Source organism: Schistocerca cancellata, chromosome 7 (assembly GCF_023864275.1).
Source record: "Schistocerca cancellata isolate TAMUIC-IGC-003103 chromosome 7, iqSchCanc2.1, whole genome shotgun sequence".
NCBI classification, from domain to species: Eukaryota; Metazoa; Arthropoda; class Insecta; order Orthoptera; family Acrididae; genus Schistocerca; species Schistocerca cancellata.
The window spans coordinates 103,590,118-103,612,283 of record NC_064632.1 but is presented as its reverse complement, the minus strand read 5'-3'; the positions used below and the strand labels follow the sequence as shown (position 1 = coordinate 103,612,283).

The 22,166-nt window shown below is 39.8% G+C and overlaps 1 protein-coding gene across 3 annotated transcripts in view; it reads left to right on the top strand.

Annotated features, from left to right (window-relative positions):
* Positions 1-22,166, top strand: part of LOC126092368 (tetratricopeptide repeat protein 21B-like) — a 257,167-nt gene that overhangs the window by 221,660 nt on the left and 13,341 nt on the right. For all 3 annotated transcript variants that reach the window (XM_049907915.1, XM_049907916.1, XM_049907917.1), the window contains exons 17-18: positions 5,563-5,668; positions 20,722-20,912. In XM_049907915.1, the coding sequence (XP_049763872.1) occupies positions 5,563-5,668; positions 20,722-20,912 (297 nt within the window). The remainder of the gene's footprint in view (positions 1-5,562; positions 5,669-20,721; positions 20,913-22,166) is intronic.

Sequence of the window (22,166 nt, the reverse complement as noted above, 5' to 3'; positions counted from 1 at the left end):
TGATTTTTTGTGTAGAAAACATTTGACGAACTTTGATGAGGTAATAGATTCTTTCACAGAAAGGAAAGCATGCCGTGTAAAGCTGTAGCAAGATTAGAGGGAAAAAAAATGCTAGGAACTGAGGATTGAAGAAATGTGTACTGTCTTACTTGTCTCTTGTCTTTACTGGTTTATGTATCCTATATTTAATTTTATGTCACACAAAACAGTAAGTTATTAGCTAATAGGCAACAAAGAGTGCAAATTTTCTGAAGAGTTCTTGCTCTCCCAATTACAAATTATCCCCTGTCTTGTTCTTCTGATTACAAATAATCCCATCCAATATTAATTGCGAGCTTATTTAAAAGAAAAATAAATAAATAAAAAAGAGGGGCAGGATGTCAAACCGGCCCAGCCAACTGGAAGCGGGAGAGGCACCACAGGCCATTTTAATTTCCACTACCCTGAATATAGTTTGATGGCATCCATTACAAAATATACATGTTTCAATTCCACAGAGCGAAATAAATTGACGTGTAATAGAAGAATGCTGTGTGAAGAGGCATGGCACTGCACGTTGGCACACTTAAGATCAATTGTCTTAAATTTCCATGAACACATATGTTTTATGTATCAGATTCTCCAGAAAAATGTGCGCTACAAAATGAACATATTTTTGAAAATTCGATTTTTTAAAAATTTTTGATCTCATATCTCAGTGATTCGTGGGGGGTCCTGGTTCAGAAATATCATAGATCCGGGTCTGATGCACAGAGCAGTCTGAGTTATAGTAGGGAAGTGGGTAGTCTCGATGTGACCCGTGTTTACATTATTTAGTGATCTTGCTGCTTCCTCTTCATTTAATGCTCTCACGTCTAATGAAAACAAAACGGATTTCTGTGATTGGAAGCTATCAAGTGAATTAAAATGCATTTACATAATTACAAAAGGCTAAAATATGTTATTAGTTTCATATTTCATTTTATTTCCACCTTTCTGACAGTCAAGTATTAATCCCCTTGCAGAACAATGAAGCTTTTCTTTGTCGGTATGCTAAAGAAATTTGGCTTTTATTAATCTTTTCCTCTGAGGCAGTCAGTGTAACATGAGATAATACAGTACTGGTACTCCAAGAAAATTTACATCCCGAAAAACACACTGAAAAGCTTATAATATCATGTCAAGGACTACTTAATTAGGAATCTGGACATATGAATGTGAACTTTAAGTACGCAGTTTAAATGTGCACATTCCGATGCTCTTGGGGTGTTTTCTGATGTCTTGTTTCTTTTATGACATAATGTAAGATCTTTTAATGTTTTACAATTAAGAACATGTGGGCCTCCTCCGTCATTGTAGCTGCGAAGGGCAATGGTGCCTGTCATCTGGCACTCTCACGCAACAACTGAAACGAACCTATTTCTAACAGATTGTGGGAAAATATTGCGAATGTTGATTGGAAAAGTGTTACTTTCAAAGTAAATTTCCTTTTATGCAAGTTGAACTATGTGTGAGAATGTACAATGAATTTCTTAAATCGCACAATATTTGACACTCATTTAAAAATCAACTCTTTGATGACGAGCCATTTAGAAGAATTTTGAGCCCAGCAGATCAGACATTTATCTCGTTATTAAAAATTTTACTGGCACATTTGTGTGATATATCTTGAAGTGTAACACGTGCAAAAAGATTAACATTATATGTGGAAGCTTAGCTCCTCTTGCAGCTTATTAACCTTAGAGACCAACATTATACATGAAAGCTTTGCTTATCTTGTAGTAATACTATGTATATCAATTTAAACCACTAACTTTTCTTGTTTGTGTGTTCGCACTACTTAACAGTGATGTCGCTAATTGGCTGACTACATCTGAATATCCACTGTCATCGGCTGGCGAGATCACATGACATGAGCTATGACTGCCTTACAAAAGCGCATCGCAATCTCGATTTCAATGCTTGAGATAGTAACATGCAGTTTTTGATGGAATTAGAATTTATACTTTCATAATACTAAAATATGCAGGGTATGTGTTGCTTCACATCAAAGATCTTTCCAAAACATGTTTTTTTCCCTGAGTTTCATTTTCTAAAGTGCCGGGAAATTCTACACCCATGTATAAAACCATAACCATTCAAAAGATTGATAAGTTTTGAGGGAAAATATACTGTCACTTAACACAGAAAAAGTGTGTTTTCACCCAGGAGAAAGTGTACTTTTAGTCAGGAAAATCGGAAAAAATCTGGGAATTTTGTTTTCCTTGTCCACCTGTAATAGTGAAAGGATATAAAATCTACTAAGAGGGTAGCCAGAAAGCCAGAAATTTTATCATTTTAGGACACTTCCCAAAGGCATGAACCAGAGTGATGTACACAGTTCACATGGCATGAATGAAAAATACAACACTTTCATTAGTAATGTCCTTGCCTTATTTGAAAACTGTTTTGCCCCCAGAGAAGCCAAGGATTACTCAAGGAATGAAGGTATCTTTAAACGAGCAAGAAAACTGTACCTGTTAGTCACAAACAGCTCTGATGTTGATGTTATAGCTCATTACAAGATATATTGCAAAATATTAGACAGTAAACAGATATCAAAGCAAATTCATTACAAGAAAAAGATAAATCACATCAGATAACAAAATAAAAACAATATGGAGTATAGTGACTGTAGAACAAGAGATGAAAGGGTGTAGATAGCATCAAGAGTAACTGTTGCTGAAAAGATGGGGTTGTCAGGTTCAGTTGATGCTGCCATGAAATATCTGAGACTAGTCAATACAAATACCTTCTGCAATATGAATCTGACCCTCACTGCACCAGTAGAAGTAATGTCCACCTTAAAAATCTTTTAAATAAAAAAGATTCACACCAGTGAGGTTAATTAACAAGTGTGCTTCTGAGCTTAGCAACATATTAAGTTATCTGCATAACTAATCATTTATCAGTGGAACGTTTCCTGAATGGTTAGAATATGCTGAAGTTGTTTAGGAAAGGAAATAAGAAAATACCAACTAATTTCTGTTCCCCACTTTTGCCAGCCTTATTAAAAATTTCAGAAAAGGTAATATGTAAACGGTTTCTTAACCTACTGACAACAAATAATACATTGTCACAGTCACAGTTTGGATTTATAAGTGGTTCCAATATTGAGAAGACTATCTACTCATACAGTCAGAATGTACTTAATTCATTAGACAATAAATTACAGGCTTCTGGTATATTTTGTGATTGACTGTGTAAATCACAATATCCTATTAAGTGATTAAGAATATTATGGTGTGACAAGAAAGCTTTTCTACTGGATTGCAGAAGTGTTTTCAAATGTAGATTAAAGAACTTTCTTCTTAACAGCTCCTATATCATAGAGGAATTCTTGAATAATGATATTTAGTCATTAAAAGAAGAAAGAAAAAATCTGTAAATGGCCAGTATGCAGCCATATAAATAATATTTGTTTATGGCACAGTGGAAAGTCCTGGATGGAATAACAACAGTATGTAAAGGATAGATTGTTACTCACCACATAGAGGAGGCATTGAGTCACAGACAGGCATATTGAAAAAGACTGGTAAAATATTAAGCTTCCAGACAAAGTCCTTCTGGAATAGGAAACACATCCATATTCTCACAAGCACAACTCACATACTCGTGGCCACTTTCTCTGGACACTGGAGCCAAAGACAGTCGCCTTGTGTGTATGAGTTGTGCTTGTGTGAGGGCATATGTGTGTGTGTGTGTGTGTGTGTGTTTTTTTTTTCTTCAGAAGAAGGACTTTGCCCAAAACTTAATATTTTATCAGTATTGTCTGCAACTGCTCCTCTGTTAACTAATAATTGACTAAATTAGTCATTGTCCAATTGGGGACTAATTCCACATGGTGTCTCACAGGGTTCCATCTAAGGACCCGAATTTTTTTGCTAATATCAATGACCTTTCATCAGGTACATTAACAGAGACCAAGTTTTGTTTTGTCTGCAGATGAAACAAACATTGCAGTAAATAGCAAATCAAGTATACTCTTAGAAATATTGGTTAATGAAATATTCATGGACATTAATAAATGATTCCTAGCCAATTTTTAGTCACTAAACTTTGAAAAAATGCACTATACGCAGCTTAGAACTGTAAGAAGTTTTCTGCCGATGTATGCATAAAATATGATGACAGACAGATAGAAGTTGACACTGTGAAATTCTTGGGATTACAACTTGACAATATATTCAACTGGGAAGACCATACCACAGAACTGTTGAAGTGCCTAAACAAACATCTACACACAATGCGAATGTTGTGTACATAGGTGACAAAACTAAAAAAGTTAGCATTCTTTGTGTACTTTCATTCCATAATGTAATACGAACTTTTTTTTCAAATTCATCCAGCAGAACTAAAGTTTTTAGTCCAAAAAAATGTATAAGAATTATTTGTAGTGTGGTCTTAAGAATGTCCCACGGAGGCCTCTTAAGGAACTAGGGATATTAACTACAGCTTTCCAGTAAATTTATTCCTTAGTGAAATTTGTCATTAATAATATGCCTTTTCTTGAACCAACAGCTCAGTTCATAGAATCAATACTAGAAATAAAAATAACCTTCACAAAGATTTAAAGTCACATACTCTGCTCCAGAAGGTGTCCAGTATTATGTACAATCTGACTTCCCTACAAATTCAGAGCAGTAATGCAATCATTGTAATTATGTGTTGGAAATGATTTTTCTGTTTCATGATGCATGGCTACAATAGCCTACAAATTATCATATGCACATCGGTGTATGAACATGTACATGTTTTGTGACATGTTTGTTACTACCTTTCAAATGAAAACATGTGTAAGATAGTTTGACTGATTCCACACCTGTTTGTGGATGGTACACTAGCATATCTGTTTACCTTTGTAAATATTTATTTCATATTCCTGTTTTCTGGCATGTTTTATGGCCTGGACAATCTCCTCACTGTGGATCTATTGCATCGAAAAGCACATCTAATGCATTAACAAACAAATCTAGCAACAGAAATGAAGCTATTTCAGATCTGTTAACCTTGCTACAGTGAATCATCTCTTTTTCACATATTGATTATTAATATGATAAAAGAAAGTCCTGATAAAATAATTTAGGGGCAAAGGTAACAAAGGACAACTCCCGTTAGTGTAGTTTAGAGAAACTGATGTTGGGAGGGGGAAGGATTGAGATAGCACAGGTTGTGATGCAGCCATCGAAACTGAGCATGTTGTGCTCAGCAGCGTGTGTCTCCTTACAGCTCTTACAATTTTTTATTCATGTTGATTTGAAATATGCATATTCATTCATTCATTCGTTTATTAAGCATTAATGTCACTGCTCACTTATTTTGTTTGCTTGTGACACAGCGTTTTACATTTTCAGTTATTAAAGCATAAGTGTGTTTTGGTTCATTTATAAACAAGAGGTATGAGAGTTCCTGATGTCAATCAGATATCAAGTGTCTTTTGTGTATCAATTTTTACAGATTTAAGTATCCCACATATCCAAAAAAGCATTCTCTGCTGTTTGAAGTGTTGTAGCATAAATCACCTTTGCATGTATTGTGTTATAGGTTATTAGCAGAACTGAAACCAAGACCTAGTGGTGCAGGTGGCAGTGAAGAAGCTCTTAGCCATAGACTACTTGGAAATTTCATTCTCTTGGCCTCTCAGCAAAAGGTATTTCTTGATAAGAATGTTAAATTATTAAATATTTTTAATCATCTCTTCATTAAACATGCTATGACCTGGGGCAAATTAATTAAATAGTAAATAACATAAATTCTGTTTTCGAGAATATGTGAGTAAAAAATAAGACGAAAATATTTTGTAGACTGGTAACAGATTTTTTAAATAGCCAAGAAATTAAAGATAAGACACAACTTATTTAGTGTTACTGTTACAGTAAGAAATTTGATGTAAATATGCAGACATTAGGAAGTCATGGTTCCTCAGTGAAATTTATTAATGAATTCCTCGCAGGCGGCACTAAAATTTTGCAGTACTCAGTCAATGATGAACTATTTGTTAACAGTATGGAAACAAAATTCTTAGGATTATGATCGCAGAGTGATGTCAAATGGAATTAGCTTATCTAATACCTTATGCAAGACCAGCTAATTTCTTTACTCGCTAAAATCCTGCTGTAGGCCTTTTTGGCTGAAAGCTCACTCTCTGACAGTCTTTTTGTTGTGCCTATCTGCGACTCAGCATCTCCGCTGCATGGTGAGCAGCAAATATCCTTTTCATAATATTGATATCTTCCAGTATTCATTATTTTTTTGTCTCTTTCCTACTGCCACTGTTTCCTTCTCTCTCAGCATAAAAAATGTGTTTGTGTTCTCTCTCAGCATAAAAAATGTGTTTGTGTTCACATGCCAAAATTTTTGGGAAAATTTTTAAAGGCACTGAGAAAAGTATACTGAAGAGCCAAAGAAACTGGTACACCTGCCTAAATTGTGTAGGGCCCCAGCGAGCATGCAGAATTTCCGCAGCACGATGTGTCATGGACTCGACTTATGTCGGAAGTAGTGCTGGAGGGAACTGACACCATGAATCATACAGGGCTGTCCATAAATCCGTAAGAGTATGAGGGGGTGGGGATCTCTTCTGAACAGCACCTTGCAAGGCATCCTGAATATGCTCAATAATGTTCCTGTCTGGGGCCAGCAGAAGTGTTTAAACTCAGAAGAGTGTTCCTGGAGCCACTTTGTAGCAATTCTGGACATGTGGGGTGTCGCATTGTCCTGTTGGAATTGCCCAAGTCCGTTGGAATGCACAATGGACAGGAATGGATGCAGGTGATCAGACAGGATGCTTAGGTACGTGTCACCTGTCAGAGCCATATCTAGACGTATCAAGGGTCCCATATCACTCCAATTGCAAACGCCCCACACCATTACAGAGCCTCCATCAGCTTGAGCAGTCCCATGCTGATATGCAGGGTCCATGGATTCATGAGGTTGTCTCCATGCCCGTACACGTCCATTCTCTCGATATAATTTCAAATGAGACTTGTCCGACCAGGCAACGTGTTTCCAATCAAGTATAAAGCTTTGTATCATGCAGTCATCAAGGGTATGAGAGTGGGCCCTCAGCTCCGAAAGCCCATATCGATAATGTTTCTTTGAATGGTTTGCACCCTGAAACTTATTGATGGCCCAACATTGAAATCTGCAGCAATTTGCGGAAGGGTTGCACATCTGTCGCATTGAACGATTATCTTCAGTCGTTGTTGGTCCCATTCTTGTAGGACCTTTTTTCAGCAGCAGCGAGTTGGAGATTTGTTGTTTTACAGTATTCCTGATATTCACGGTATACTCGTAAATTGGTAGTTGGGGGAAAATCCCCACTTTATTGGTACCTTGGAGATGTAGTATTCCATCGCTCATGCGCTGACTGTAAAACCATGTTCAAACTCACTTAAGTCTTGATAATGTGCCATTGTAGCAGCAGTAACTGATCTAACAACTGCGCCATACACTTGTTTATACAGGTGTTGCCGACCACAGCACAATATTCTACCTGTTTATATATCTGTGTATGTGAATACACATGCCTTTGCCAGTTTCTTGGTGCTTCAGTGTAAAATGAGGTAGCTGATAGCTCACTTTTCAGAGTCTTTTCAGCAGGAGTATATTTGCATTTTTTGTGCTCTGATAGGAGCATTTTTCTTCTGGTTTCGTTATTTTCCTTGCCAATCAAGGACATGTCGCTCATGTGATAAGAACTTGGTGGGTCAATAAAATTTTGATTGGAATAACAAAAAATCTAATTTTATGCCTCAAAATGGATTTTACATGCATAAAAATTTTGCTCGTGCTTCAGTACTATAACTTGGGGTTCCCATAACCCTTTTGATGATAATGAAGACACTTCACAGCGTATCTCTCAGTGCTACATCACTTTATAAAATATCTTTTCTCCGTGCATGGGATTTTATGTGCATGTTTTACATGTACAGGTACAGTAACTTTCAACCAATGTAACCTGGAAATCGCTAAGGGTGTCAAGAAAATTTTTAAGTTTGTTTGAGATTAGAATCTTAGGAATATATTATGAAAATTGCACTTATTTGCCATGCATAACCATCTTGGAATATGCAGCTTGGTTTTGGTACCCAAAAACCTTGTCTTTGGGGTGTTTCTAAATATCAGATAGCCATCTTCTAATCCACAGCTTGGTTTTGATAAGGAAAAAAAAACTTTTTTGTGGTGCTTTTCTGAGGTACTACCCATGAACTAATGGCACCTCCAAAAGCCCCTTGAGATCCACTGCAGACCACATCAAGTGCAAAAAGCTGACTGATTTACTCCATTTGCCTAAGCAGGAGGAAGTGTGTAGTACCCATACCTGACCCTGTAATCTAGGATAGTGACACTAAGATGACACTTCTTTTGAGTATACAAATGGTTCCTATTGCAAGGCTATCCAAACCCACTTGATTCTACCTTTCTAGCATCAGTAGAACCTGAGGCTTTTTTTACGCATGGTATTTTGAAATACACTATTATGTGATCAAAAGTATCCGGACACCTGGCTGAAAATGACTTACAAGTTTGTGGCACCCTCCATCGGTAATGCTGGAATTCAGTATGGTGTTGGTCCACCCTTAGCCTTGATGTCAGCTTCCACTGTTGCAGGCATACGTTCAATCGGGTGCTGGAAGGTTTCTCGGGGAATTACAGCCCATCTTCACAGAGTGCTGCACTGAGGAGAGTACTGATGCCGGTCGGTGAGGCCTGGTACGGAGTCGGCGTTCTGAAACATCCCAAAGGTGTTCTATAGGATTCAGGTCAGGACTCTGTGCAGGCCAGTCCATTACAGGGATGTTATTGTCATGTAACCACTCTGCCACAGGCCGTGAATTACGAACAGGTGCTCGATCATGTTGAAAGATACAATCACCATCCCAGAATTGCTCTTCAACAGTAGGAAGCAAGAAGGTGCCTAAAACATCAATGTAGGCCTGTGCTGTGATAGTGCCATGCAAAGCAACAAGGGATGCAAGCCCCCTCCATGAAAAAACATGACCACACCATAACACCACCACCTCCAAATTTTACTGTTGGCACTACACATACTGGCAGATGACATTCACTGGGCATTCACCATACTCACACCCTGCCATCGGATTGTCACATTGTGTACTGTGATTCGTCACTCCACACAACGTTTTCCACTGTTCAATCATCCAGTGTTTATGCTCCTTACACCAAGCAAGGCGTCATTTGGCAGTAGTATGTCTATGTTCATTCTGGAACACTTTGAAGACGTATATACGCAGCGATTACGCGTATGCTACGGGACCGTACCCTGTTTACAATTACAGTTCACTTTGTGATCAAATATACTTTGATTTGTTTCTTTAAAGGTCTTTAAAGGACGGACAAACACACACGCACACACACACACACACACACACACACACACACACACACACACACACACACAATGTTTACAATTACAGTTTTCTCTGTGTTTGTGTACAAGAGGTTAAAATTTGCATAATTTAATATGGGAATGTTGTGAACTTCCCTTTCTTATGAATTATTAGTTCAAGTATTAAAAGGGTCGGTTTAGGCTGGTTGAGGTGGAAAAAACACCTTGTGTGTGTCGTTTTTCCAGTGTGTTTTGCAAGTAGGTTAGTTCGATTTGTGTACCATGGAAATAGGTCGGTCGGTCAACCACTAACAAAGTTTGGTTTAAGTACCATGGAGATAGTTCGTTCTGTGTATCACGTCCTGTGTACCACGTCCTGTGTACCACTATTAATCAAGTCTGTCGCTGTCCTTCGACTTTACCAGAAGAGTGGCAGTGGCACGGAGAACTGGAGTGAAATGTAGCGGCCGAGATTCCTCACCCCTTGCAGTAATGGGAACTAAACCAAAAAGGTAGCAGGTAAGAGCTCGCCTGTGAGCTCGCAAATTTTGGAAATGGAAGACGTACCACCAATATCTGCATCTGAGAAACTGCACTTTACGTATTCTGAAAATTTCTGTTGACCAGTTTGCAGTGTATCCTTTGCCGAAGACTGCCTTCTGTTTGCTAATACTGACATAATCGCCAGTTTTAAGTTTCGAAGGACGTGGATCGATCATTTTGATTTCATTATACACCTCCACTGGCTGCATTTTAATTGTCCTGTGTTTCGTGTGATTATATTGCTTTACGAATCCTTGTACAGTATTCGTCAATTTGTAGGAGCCCTGAGCAGTAAATTTTCTGAACATAAGACTCTCGAGAGTTCTGCTGAAATGTTCAACTACAGAAGCTTTTATATTTGAAAAAGTGGACTAATGATTAATTCTGAGATGTTTCATTAACTTTTTGAGACTAGTATTGTAGAATTATTTCCCAAGATCAGTTTGTAAGTGTACTGGAACCCGCCTGCTTACTGTGTAAATTTTTTAAAGCGCGTTTGCAACTGCATCACCGCCTTTAGTCTTCAGAGCAGCAACCCATGCTTATTTGGAATAAACATCAACCACTGTTAATAAATATTTATAGCCAAAATTCCATTTTGAATATGCAGTCATGTCATTTAAGTATGCTTGATGGAGATTGCCAAATCCTTTTGTGATAACTGCCCACCTAGGATATGTTCAATGGGCAGGAAGATCGCAGCTTGCATCTCTCTTTAACTTGATGCTTATTCAAAACATCTGCCCAAGCTCAGTTCAATGCCATTGGCTACTCAACAAAAGGGGACCACTACTGTTAGTAATAACATCTCTACTCAGGTATTAGACGTAATGGATTTAATGATGGACGACAAAATGAAAGAATCGCAAAGGCAATTACAATCTGTTCGGGAGGAAAACAAAGAAATGTGTGAGGAAAACAAACAAATTCAGGAGAAAATCAAAACTAAATTGAACACGTTAACAGAAACTGTCAATAATTTGTGATCCGAGCTTACTGAGATGTTCGATGAAAAACATGATCAGCTCAGAGAGGGATGTAAAGTCAAACGCGAAGAAATCGAAACGGAAACCCAAGAATTTTGGACCCACATTGACAAAAAAATGCAAGCAAATAATTGAACTTGTTAGTAAAGCTCTAGAGAAAACAAAGGCGCAAAATGATGAGATCATTAAAATCAATAATACAAGCAAGAAGGACAAAAATCGATGAGTATAATGGTTAATGGCATACTGATCTAGTGAACGAATTGAACAGTGAAGTATACAAAATCCGTAACATAACTACTGGCAGTGACAAAAAGTCAGTCGCATTTAGTAACGGGAATTTGCATAACGAAATTAATACTGTGAGTTCAGAACTCACAGAAGTTATGACTTTAAATCACAAATTTAATTGAAATATCTACAGCTAGTGACAGAAGACTACTAGTGTTCCCCAGCAATAAGGGCAAAAAATATGAAAATTGTCAAGAAAAAAATTCCGAATATGAAAACGTGCTTATTTTTCGTTAGTCAAGTTAAAGTGCCACCTCCAGCATGTGACCAGAAATCCAAGTTTTCTCACCTCCTACGTAACTGTCATAGTACTTGCAGTGGATCCTGAACTTGGAATTGCTGTGTAATGGTCTGGATAGATGTCTGCCTATTACACATTACAACCCTCTTCAACTATCAGTGGCCTCTGTCAGTCAACAGATGAGGTCGGCCTGTACGCTTTTGTGGTGCTGTATGTGTTCTTTCACGTTTACACTTGCACTATCGCATCGTAAACAGTGGACTTAGGCATGTTTGTGAGTGTGGAAATCTTGCATACAGATGTATGACATAAATGCTATTCAGTCGCCTGACCATGTTCAAAGTCCGTAAGTTTCGCGTAGCACTGGGACGCGCCCTAGAACCAGACCCAAAACAAACTTATGAAATGGGGCAAGTGAACTGCTACTTCGCATGGTGCAAAAGGTTTATAAAACGGTGTCCACATCGTTCACACCTGCATATCATACTAAAGTTTGGCCCCCAATGGAAATGCTTTTTCATAAGCGGCAATTAGTGGCGAGACCCTGTTGGATTCATGCAAAGGATTACCTTTTAGAGATGGGGTCTCCGCCTTGGCTCAGAGGCCCAGAATTATTTTAGCTTAATGAATTATAATAAACACTGCACTACAGATTTTACGTTTCAGTCTCTGTTTTAACGTTTTATGTAGGCATTACAGGTTTAGAGTTGTGTAGACTGATGGTTCCAAACAAGAGGACTGTCTTGACTGTTCAGTAGTGTTACCCAACTGTGTCTTCAGGGTTTGTCTTCCTCATGAATACACTGTATTTACCATAAAGGCACTCGAGTGGATGAGATGTCTTCAGAGCAAGCAATTTCTCATCTGCTCCGATTTCCTTGATGCCTTGCAATCATTGCATCACATCAACCCATCAGAGAAACTGGTCCAGCTAATGCAGGACCCTTCCTTGAAGGGCAGCAGGTATTGTTCTGCTGAGTACCAGGACACTTGGTAATTTGGGCAGATTAAGTAGCCAAGGAAATGTGTAGGGAATCCGATGGGACAGAATGCGCCATTCCCCTACAGGTTGTCATTGTCAGAGATCCATACAGTGTGGTGGGAGGAGTGGCTGGCAGTAGAGGATAATAAGCTGTGGTTGGTGAAGCCAACTGTCTGGCCATGGTGTATCATGTTAGTCACTCAGGCAGGATAGCAATCCTGATAAGCCTCTGAATTGGGCACTCTCCCCTAATACATGGTTTTCTATTCTGGCAAGAGGCTCCCACAGTCTCTGATGCCTGTGATGTGCAAATCACTGTGTACCACATTTTGTACTGAATGCATTTTGTAATGTGAATAAGAGGGCAGGAGCGAATTTCAATGGGTATCTGCACCCTAAGAGACCAGTCTGTTGAATGTCTTAGACTTTTGAAGTCTCTGGACTTCAGCTAAACTTTTAGGCCAGAAATTTGAGAGTGTTGCAGAATGGGCTGGTCATCCTTTAGTTTCAGCAGTCGGCCAGCTACAGCTATGTGCTGTATTATTTTACTTCTTTCTCATGCCTTTTCTTTTTATTGCATGTTTTCATTCTAATGTACATGTTTTTTGTCATTTTTGTGTGTGTGTATGGGTGAGGGGAGCATGGGTGTGGGTGCGAGCATTTGCACTCTTAGGCCTTTTTCTCTGTTAGTCTTGTGGTTACAGTTGTAATCATTTTGCATCCTTAAACCATCCTCATCTCATGAAATTTTACCATGAGCACTAAAGAATTTTCTGTCATGTGCCCACAACAATATGTCATTGTCATCAAGTCTGAAGGCAGCCATTTCATATCCTGGTGGTTTTCATTATTAGTATTTGGCAAGAAGGGGTACAGCTGATGGCAAAAAATTCCTGATTATTATAATCTGTGATAATGTTGTAAAATCCTAAATCGTGCATTGTATCCTTTTAAGTACAAGATAGAATACTTTCAATGGTGATCTATTTATCAAGAAAAATGTTAAACTCAACTGATTTTGTGGTACTGTTATAGAAGACTAGGCTGTTTGCTGGTACTGGGTTGGACCCCATTCTTTCTCTCTCTTCATCATTGGTGACACACACTCTACATCAAAGTCTTTCCTATCTAGCCAACAAATATTTCGTGGATGACCTAAGCTTCACAAACCCAAATAGGTGCACCAATGCTTTATTTATCAGCACCTAATAATAGATTTATCGGGAAACATTTCCAAAAGTTGATAAATTAAATGTTGGTGCACGTGTGTGGTTTTTATGAAGATGTCATTTAATACAAAATGGCACACTATGCCTACTTACTATAGTTACTGACAATATAATGCCCACTCATCATAGTCATTGACAATATACATTTACACATCTTATATGTTGGACACACAAGCTGCCAATGTTACATCTAGTTGATTCTGAAATGTTACTACAGTAAAAAATAAATAGAAAAACTTATACTTACTGGTAGTACCAAACACAAGTTCAAACTAGTACACACTGGACTCGCATTCGGGAGGACTGCAGTTCAATCCCACGTCTAGCCATCCTGATTTAGGTTTTCCGTAATTTCCCTACATCGCTCCAGGCAAATGCTGGGATGGTTCCTTTGAAAGGGCACGGCCGAGTTCCTTCCCCATCCTTCCCTAATCCGATGAGACCGATGACCTCGCTGTTTGGTCTCTTCCCCCAAACAACCCAACCCCCCAAACTAGAAGTTACAGAAATGCTATCTTTTGGAACCAATAATGGCTTTCACAGGCAAAGCAGAGGACAGGATTGGAACAAATGTGGTGCCATAGAGACTCAGAGAGAAAGTTGTCCACAATTTTGGATTCAACAGAGACTGTAATGCCAAATGGAGATTAATTATTACTGAGATAGCAGAAACAGATATAAAATCAGTAGGGAAGACAATCAGAAAGTCAGGGGTAGGGAGGGAGTGACTGGAAATTGAACTAAAAGCCAGTCGGAGTGGCCGAGCAGTTCTAGGCGCTACAGTCTGGAGCCGCGCGACCGTTACAGTCACAGGTTCGAATCCTGCCTCGGGCATGGATGTGTGTGATGTCCTTAGGTTCGTTAGGTTTAAATAGTTCTAAGTTCTAGGGGACTGATGACCTCAGAAGTTAAGTCCCATCGTGCTCAGAGCCTTTTGAACCATTTTTTTAACTAAAATGGAAAAAGGGCAAGAGCAGACAAAAAGGCCAAAACATAATGGAAGAAAAACAGTGTCAAATGTGCATGTGACACCTAAACGTGCATGTAGGCAACCAACATGATGTAAGTGTCAAACAGATTAAGAAAATGTAAGGATTATACATTTTGAAGACCTGAAAAAACAGATTGTAGTTATTGTGTAGATGAAATATGGATTATTAAGGAATATATGCTGTAATCACTGGTAACAATACCAGAGAAGGAAAGTTGCTACTCACCATATAGCGCTTGCGACTCGGCATCTCCGCTATATGCTGAGTAGCAACTTTCCTTCTCTGATATTGTTACATTTCATCCTGGATTTTCCATTGTTTGTAATCGCTGGTAACTTATACAAATATCATGGTGGTAGCACATGTGCTTGTGGGATATTGATAGTGACACACATTGTTGGCCAGAGAGCAGAGAGTATCTGTGGGCAATTCAACAACAGCAGTGCATTCTGAGTCATGATATGTTATAGACATAGTGATATGTTCAAAATACACAATGGTGTGCACAAAATCAGCAAGTAGAATTCATTTCAAACTGTGATATGCTTCCTGAGTCAACTGCAGTGGCTGTGCCATGTGTTGTGACCAGGCATTTGCCCACCTTGGTTGGGTACTATGACAACTCGAGTGCTGCATTTTGTACTGTACTGCAATCTCAGTAAGCGTTCTCGTCACCGATACCAGCTTGGCTGACCCTAACCGAGCTACATCATGGCCACTACATGCCTCAAAGACCCAGCTCCCAGCCTAAACTGCCACTTACAAACTTCCAGCATGCTGGAGTAGCTGTGTATCTGCAACGAACAACAACGAACAGTTACAACACATACAGATAACTGTTATCTGTATGTGCTGTGGCTGTTCTTTGCACGTTTTTAGCGTGGTTTTCACATCTTCGGTAGGGCTATTTTTGACTATGTTTGAAAATGGATTTCGGCCAAAAACTAGTCATTGAATGAGTAAAAAAGTAAAATTTGCTACTTTGGACTGGTTTTTCGTTCTACTAAACTGCCCCTGTTTTGACCAGAACAACCCCTTTATGGTTCACCACTGTGAACTGTGTATTGAGTTCATTAGGCATTTCAGATGATGACACCTGATTTCTAACCCTGATTCATCATCTGACAGAATAAGCCAACCTAATCAGTGACATCATATTTGTACTGCATACCCAGTAAAAATATGATGCTGTCAAATCCACACTGTTACATTAACTCTCAAGGGCACCTGAACGACAATTAAACCAGGCTATCTATGATGAACATTTGGGGATAGAATGCCATCTCAGCTTTGGTGACAACTCTGAGCTACACTTGATGTTAACCTCATGCTCGATACTGTGGTTTGGATACTCTGGATCAGGGCTTCCCAACGTTTTCAGTTGGTGGACCCCTTCTTCAGTCGAAAATCCATGGCGGACCCCTAATCAGCCAAGAGCACAGTAACTTTAACTTTCAGAGCGAAACCCATGGGAACTGAAAGCTTCTTAATGCAAGTGCCATGTTCCAAATGACCCCCCCCCCACCACCACCCCAAAAAAAAGTATAAATAGTCTTTGGTTTAGAGATGAATGAAAACAACTTGAAATTAACGATCCAATTTGAATTCCCACTGTATCCAGACACTTGCTAGTGGATTTACTCCCTTTTTTCAACACACTATAGCCTAATTGAAATTACTTTGTAATTGACATTTCACACGTTGGAGCTGCCTTCCTCCAAGAGCAATCAACTTCATGTCCAAACTGTTCACTGATAAAGCTCACTCCGCGCATGTGTAAAAGGTTTCAGCTCATCTAGCGCCGTGAGCCGGGGCACAAACGACCCCCGTATTGCCGCGAAACAGTCGATCAGAGAAGCCGCATTCTCCGGCAGTAAACTGTGTATGCGTTCTCACTTAAGAACCGCAAAGGCTGCTTGGGAATACAACCTGAGGTAAAAATAAACATGTTTTTCACACGAAAAAAGAAAATAGTGATGAATTTGATTTTCACATCTTTATTCAATAATTTTACTCATAATTTTACACGATTTTGTGAAAGGTGGCCGCGGACCCCCTAGAAAGAGCCGGCGGACCCCAAAGGGGTCTGCAGACCACACGTTGGGAAGCCCTGCTCTGGATTGTTACATTTTCACCTCAGCTACAACATAGCTGACTGCTTGGAAAAATGGCTGGCACTGGCAGATAAAAAGTTTACAGTACTACTGCACCACAAGAAAATTGACAAAGGGAATAATTCCACATTGCACAGCATGCAACCATTGCTTGGCACCCTGTTAACCAACTCAGTGATACTCCATGACTACACATGAAGAGTACGTCACTGACCCCTCTCCCGAAAAGTGCAGTGTGTAGCCCACACACTATGTCATCACTAGCTGTTAACAAGGCCACAGGTGCCATACCATTGACAGTTTGGTGCCACTGTATGTAACTGCCATGCACCACGTGCATTTCCAAACTCCTGATGCCGGACACAGTACACACACCTGCTTACATTGTACCAAGTTGCTGACAGTCACTGTAGGTGACTCAAAAGTGCAATTCCTGTTCCCCTTGCCCCTCGGCTGCATATCTGGAAGGCTGACTGTATGTCTTAGAGTTCAACTCAAGAAAGCCCTGTTTCATGAACACTGGATCCGAAGTTAACTCAGTACCCCTGGAGAGCACATCGACATTCAAAACAATGTCAGTGCTACTACTTCATGTGGCTAATAATTCAAAGATATAATGCGTGGATCTACCACACACACCTAAAAATTGTCGCTTCATCAACAGCTTCCAGTGACCTCTTACATCATAGATGTCATGGGACTGATAGTGGGAATCGACTTCCTGCGTCACTTCCCTGCCTCTCTGGACATACAACATGCTTCATCACTGCACCGTGATATAGGCCACTTGGTCCTGGGTCTATTTGCCGTGACAGCTCCATTCCCACATGACACTACACATTGCAGCAGGTTGATGATTTTGCACAAACAATGGTAGAAAACTGGTACATGCAATGCCTCAAATGTATGTCTCATCACTCTCTACTCACACTAGAACAAAGGCGCAAGTATGTGGGATACATAATGGCCTGCTGGGCCATCAGTACGTCACTGGCCCCAGCTAACTTATGCGCTACTAAGACAGTGATTCACGAACTGTTACAGAGAGGCCTAGTTCGCCCGTCCGGCAGTTCATGGACATCACTGATCAAATTAGCATCAAAAAGTAGCTGGATTTTTGAGATTCTGTGGAGACTACAGAGATCTCAACATCTGTATAGTGCAGGACAGCTGCCCAGTACCCATTATACAAGATGTCATGCATTTGTAGCAGGCACAACTGAATTCAGTATAACTGACTCTAGAAATGCTTACCTCAAATCCCCATGCACAAAGATGGTATCACAAAAACTGCGATTTTGAAGAATACAGCTTAGACCAGGCAGCACTTCATTGGCTTTTCTGGTTCATTCTCTCCTTCATCTATTTGGATGACATTTTCATCTTTTCGGCTTTGTCCATAAACCACAACCGAAACCTCGAACAAATTCTCACTGCCTTAAAAGATGGGGGTGTGGTGATCAATAGGACAAATTTCAGTTACTGAAGACAGAAGTTACCTTTCTTGGGCACATAGTTATGCTACAGGGAACAGACTGACCTTGGACTGAGCCAACATAGTAACACAGTTTCACCTCCCCCTAGAATTATCATGATTTCTGTCGATTCTTAGAAATTTTGAACTTTTGCCAGTGTCACCTGCCACAAGCAGTGATTTTACAAGTGCTGTTCACTGATGTTCTGGCAGGATCTAACAACCAAGGGATGAGGAAGACTGATTGGACTTCAAAGATGAAGGATGCATTCAAACTTATTAAGGATTGCCTGCACACATCATCATGTTGGCCCACCTCATTATAGACACACAGACATGAGACATGTAGTGACCCTGCAGTTGATGCTGTAGTACAACAGCTGAAGCCCTTTCAGTTCTTCTCACAGAAACTTATATCCTCTCAATTCAAATGATTGGCCTTTGACTGTGAACTTATTGTTGTTTATGAGGTGATGAGGTACTTCTGTGAAGGTACTGAAAGGTGACATGTTATAGTGTTTTCTGATCATAAACCACTTCCGAAGTCAAATGACATCCCTTGGAGGATATCAGCTCTAAAGCTACCAACATGTGGACCTTATCTCCCAGTATACTATGGATATCAACGACCTATACAGGGCTGACTATCGTGTCAGCAACTACATATCACAAGTCAGTGTCATCTCCATCCAATCCAATTATGAGAAGATAAGTCACTGATTAGTGAAATGATATGAGCATCGGAGAATTGATGTGCAGCGAGTTACAGGATCCAGCTGTTGGTGCCACAAACAATGTAGTGCACAATTTTTGACCAACTCCACAGCTTGTCCCACAAAGGTGTTAGACCCACAGTCTGCTTCACTACTGAATGCTTTATGTGGCCCAACATGAAGTGTGACTGCCGTACCTGGATGCAGGTATGCATCCTAATGGGTGGAAGCGGCCACCCTCAAGGACACCAGGGCAGAATCCATCGCCTATGTCTTTGTAGAAACATGAATAGTGCATTTTGGCATGCCAGACATGATAACTACAGACCAAGACTGCCAGTCTGAGTTGACGCTGTTAGGCGCACTGTGTAATATCTGTGGAATCAAATGCAGCTGCACTGCGGCTCAAAGCCGCCCTGGACATCAAGATGTGGGCTGAGGCATTACCATGGTTACTACTTGGCATCTGAACCATCTTCAGGGAGGGCCTGCAGGTATCCCCCGCTCTGCACTGAGTGCCCAAGGTCTTCATACACTGAGTGCTCTCACATTGTGAACACATCATGCTTATGGTATAAAACTGTGCAGCTCGTGCTGCAGCACCATACACAGGACCTTTCAAAGTTCATAAGAGAGGCACACATGCTTGACTTTTTGATTAATGGCAAACCAGAAACTGTTTTAATGAACCACTAGACACCAGCTTGTGTTCTCCAGGGGAACATCATCCCAAATGCCATGAAAAATGACTCCAATGACTGGCCTTTCCCCAGTGCATATGCGGGCAGCCTCAGTGCAGCATACTCTGTTATCATTAGGCTTATCCTAAGACTTCAACTCAGACACAGGACAGTGCATGCACCCGATGGCATGACCACATGTACTCGCTACCCAATGACATAGACTATGCCCCCATCTCATCCTACCATTCAACAGATGGCAATTGCCTCCTTACTAGGGCCGATCCTGCCGCAGAGATGATGCCCACTGCCACTGCTCCCTTTGTTCCCAACTGGACTGCCAGAGGCCCAATGTGGCCACACCAGCCGCCTTCCCTACCACCTGCTACCCTTCCAGCTGTACAGCATTAGTGCCACACACACACACACACACACACACACACACACACACACACACACACACACACACACAAGATGACTGCGAGAAATGGTCAGGCGTGTCTTGTGTTGCAGCCAGCCATGACACAGCTGGTCACGCACACCTATCAATGCTGATGTACCCAGATGACAGCGCCATTCATATCTCTGTACCGTGAGGGGGATGTAGGGCTCTGTGGAGATATCAATAGTGACAAGCATCACTAGCCAGAGAGCAGAGGAATGTCTGTGGGCGAGTCAAAGACAGCAGTCCATTCTGAGTCATCATATGATGTAGACATGTTGATGTATCATGCTTTGTGGATAAATTATATTCACTATCAGACATCTCGACTCAGTTACTGGGACGTTCCCCATCACTCAGAAGTGAAATATGATTGTACATATAAACATCAGACAGTTAGGCTTACGAGGGATACTGGAACTGCATCTTATTGCTAATATTACCGGCAATATCACATCATTTTCCATTAATGATTTGCTTATCTCGGACCAGAAAGTGTGTATTATTTAATTATTTGACATGGATTTTGAGATGAATCTGATGACTGATAATTATTTTATAGTGAAATGTAAGTTCTTTCAATTTTTGTTTGTGAAAATAATATAATGAGAAAATATAATAATTCATAAAATTAATTGAACCTTGTTTTTCCCTTTTGTGGCAGACCAACATCGAACTTGCATTACAGGATTTGACTGCTCTGGCCAGTCAAGAAATACATCGTGATCATGCTGGTCTTGCTCTGGGACTAGCAAGGGCTTATACTCAACTTAAACAGACCACACGTGCACGTAACCAACTGAAACGTGTAGCACGTTCACCTTGGCGTTTTGAGGAGGCAGACTACTTAGAACAGTGAGTGATTTTTTTAAATAATTTGTGGTGCTGAAGTCTGTGGCTGCTATCCCGCTTGTGACTACTTGAATGAAGTGTTTCTGCAGCAGTAGCAAGAAGCAGTCACGCTACACAGAAAAATTTTTCTGGCACACCGAAGCTGCCAGAGGGGGGTAATGACCCCTGTTTACGTTTAGTGATTTTGCTGTTTCCTCGTCATTTACAATTCACACGTCTAATGAAAACAAAAAAGATTTCTGTGGCTACGAGCTATCAAGTGAATTAAAATACATTCACATAATTACGGAAGGCTAAAATATGTTATTAGTTTCAGTTTTCTGATTTTTATTTTATTTCCACATATTTAGAAGTCAAGAATTAATTGCCTCGCACAACAGTAAAATTATTTTTGTCAATTTGCTAAATAGATGTGGCTTTTATTTATTGTTTCTGCAGATGCAGTCACTTTATAAGAAATGAAGTGTTTCATTCCATGCTATTAGGTAGTTTCAACTGTTCACTGGATTTTAAGTGCACATTTTCATCTTCTGTCACATTTGGCATTATGTCATAATAAAGAATCAAACACGAAACAATACAGAACCGGTACTCCAAGAAAATTTGCATCCCGAAAAGAGACCTGAAAAGCTTAATATCATCTTGGGACCTACTTCATTTTGAATCTGGACATATGAATGTGTCCTTTAAGCCAAATTATGCATTTTAGTATGGTTTATGAATTTGCTATGCTATCCTGTGATGTCCTATTTCTTTTGTGATGCCATGTAAGATCTCTTAATGCTATATGTGTATGAACATAGGGCATCCTGCGCCATCGTAGCTGCCCATTCACGGTAACTCCTGCTTTCTGGTTCTCTCTGGCAGCTGCTGAAATGAACCCATGTCTAAGAGGTCATGGGAAAATATTGCGAATGGTTCTTCGTAAAGCTTTATTTTCAAAGAAAATTTCCGTTTATGCAAGATGAACTATGCTACATTTGAGAATATGCAATGAATTTCTTAAATCACAGAGCATTTCATTCTCATTTAAAATTTAATACTTTGAGGACCAGCCACTTAGAATAATTTCAAGCCCAGAATACCAGACATTAATGTCCTTGTTTAAAATTTTAATGGCGCATTTGTGTGATGTATTTTAAACTGTAACAGACACTAAGAAGACCAGTGTTATATGTGAAAGCTTAGCTTTTCTTGTAGCTTATTAATCTTGAAGACCAATATTATATGCGCAAGCTTAGCTTTTCTTGTGGCTAT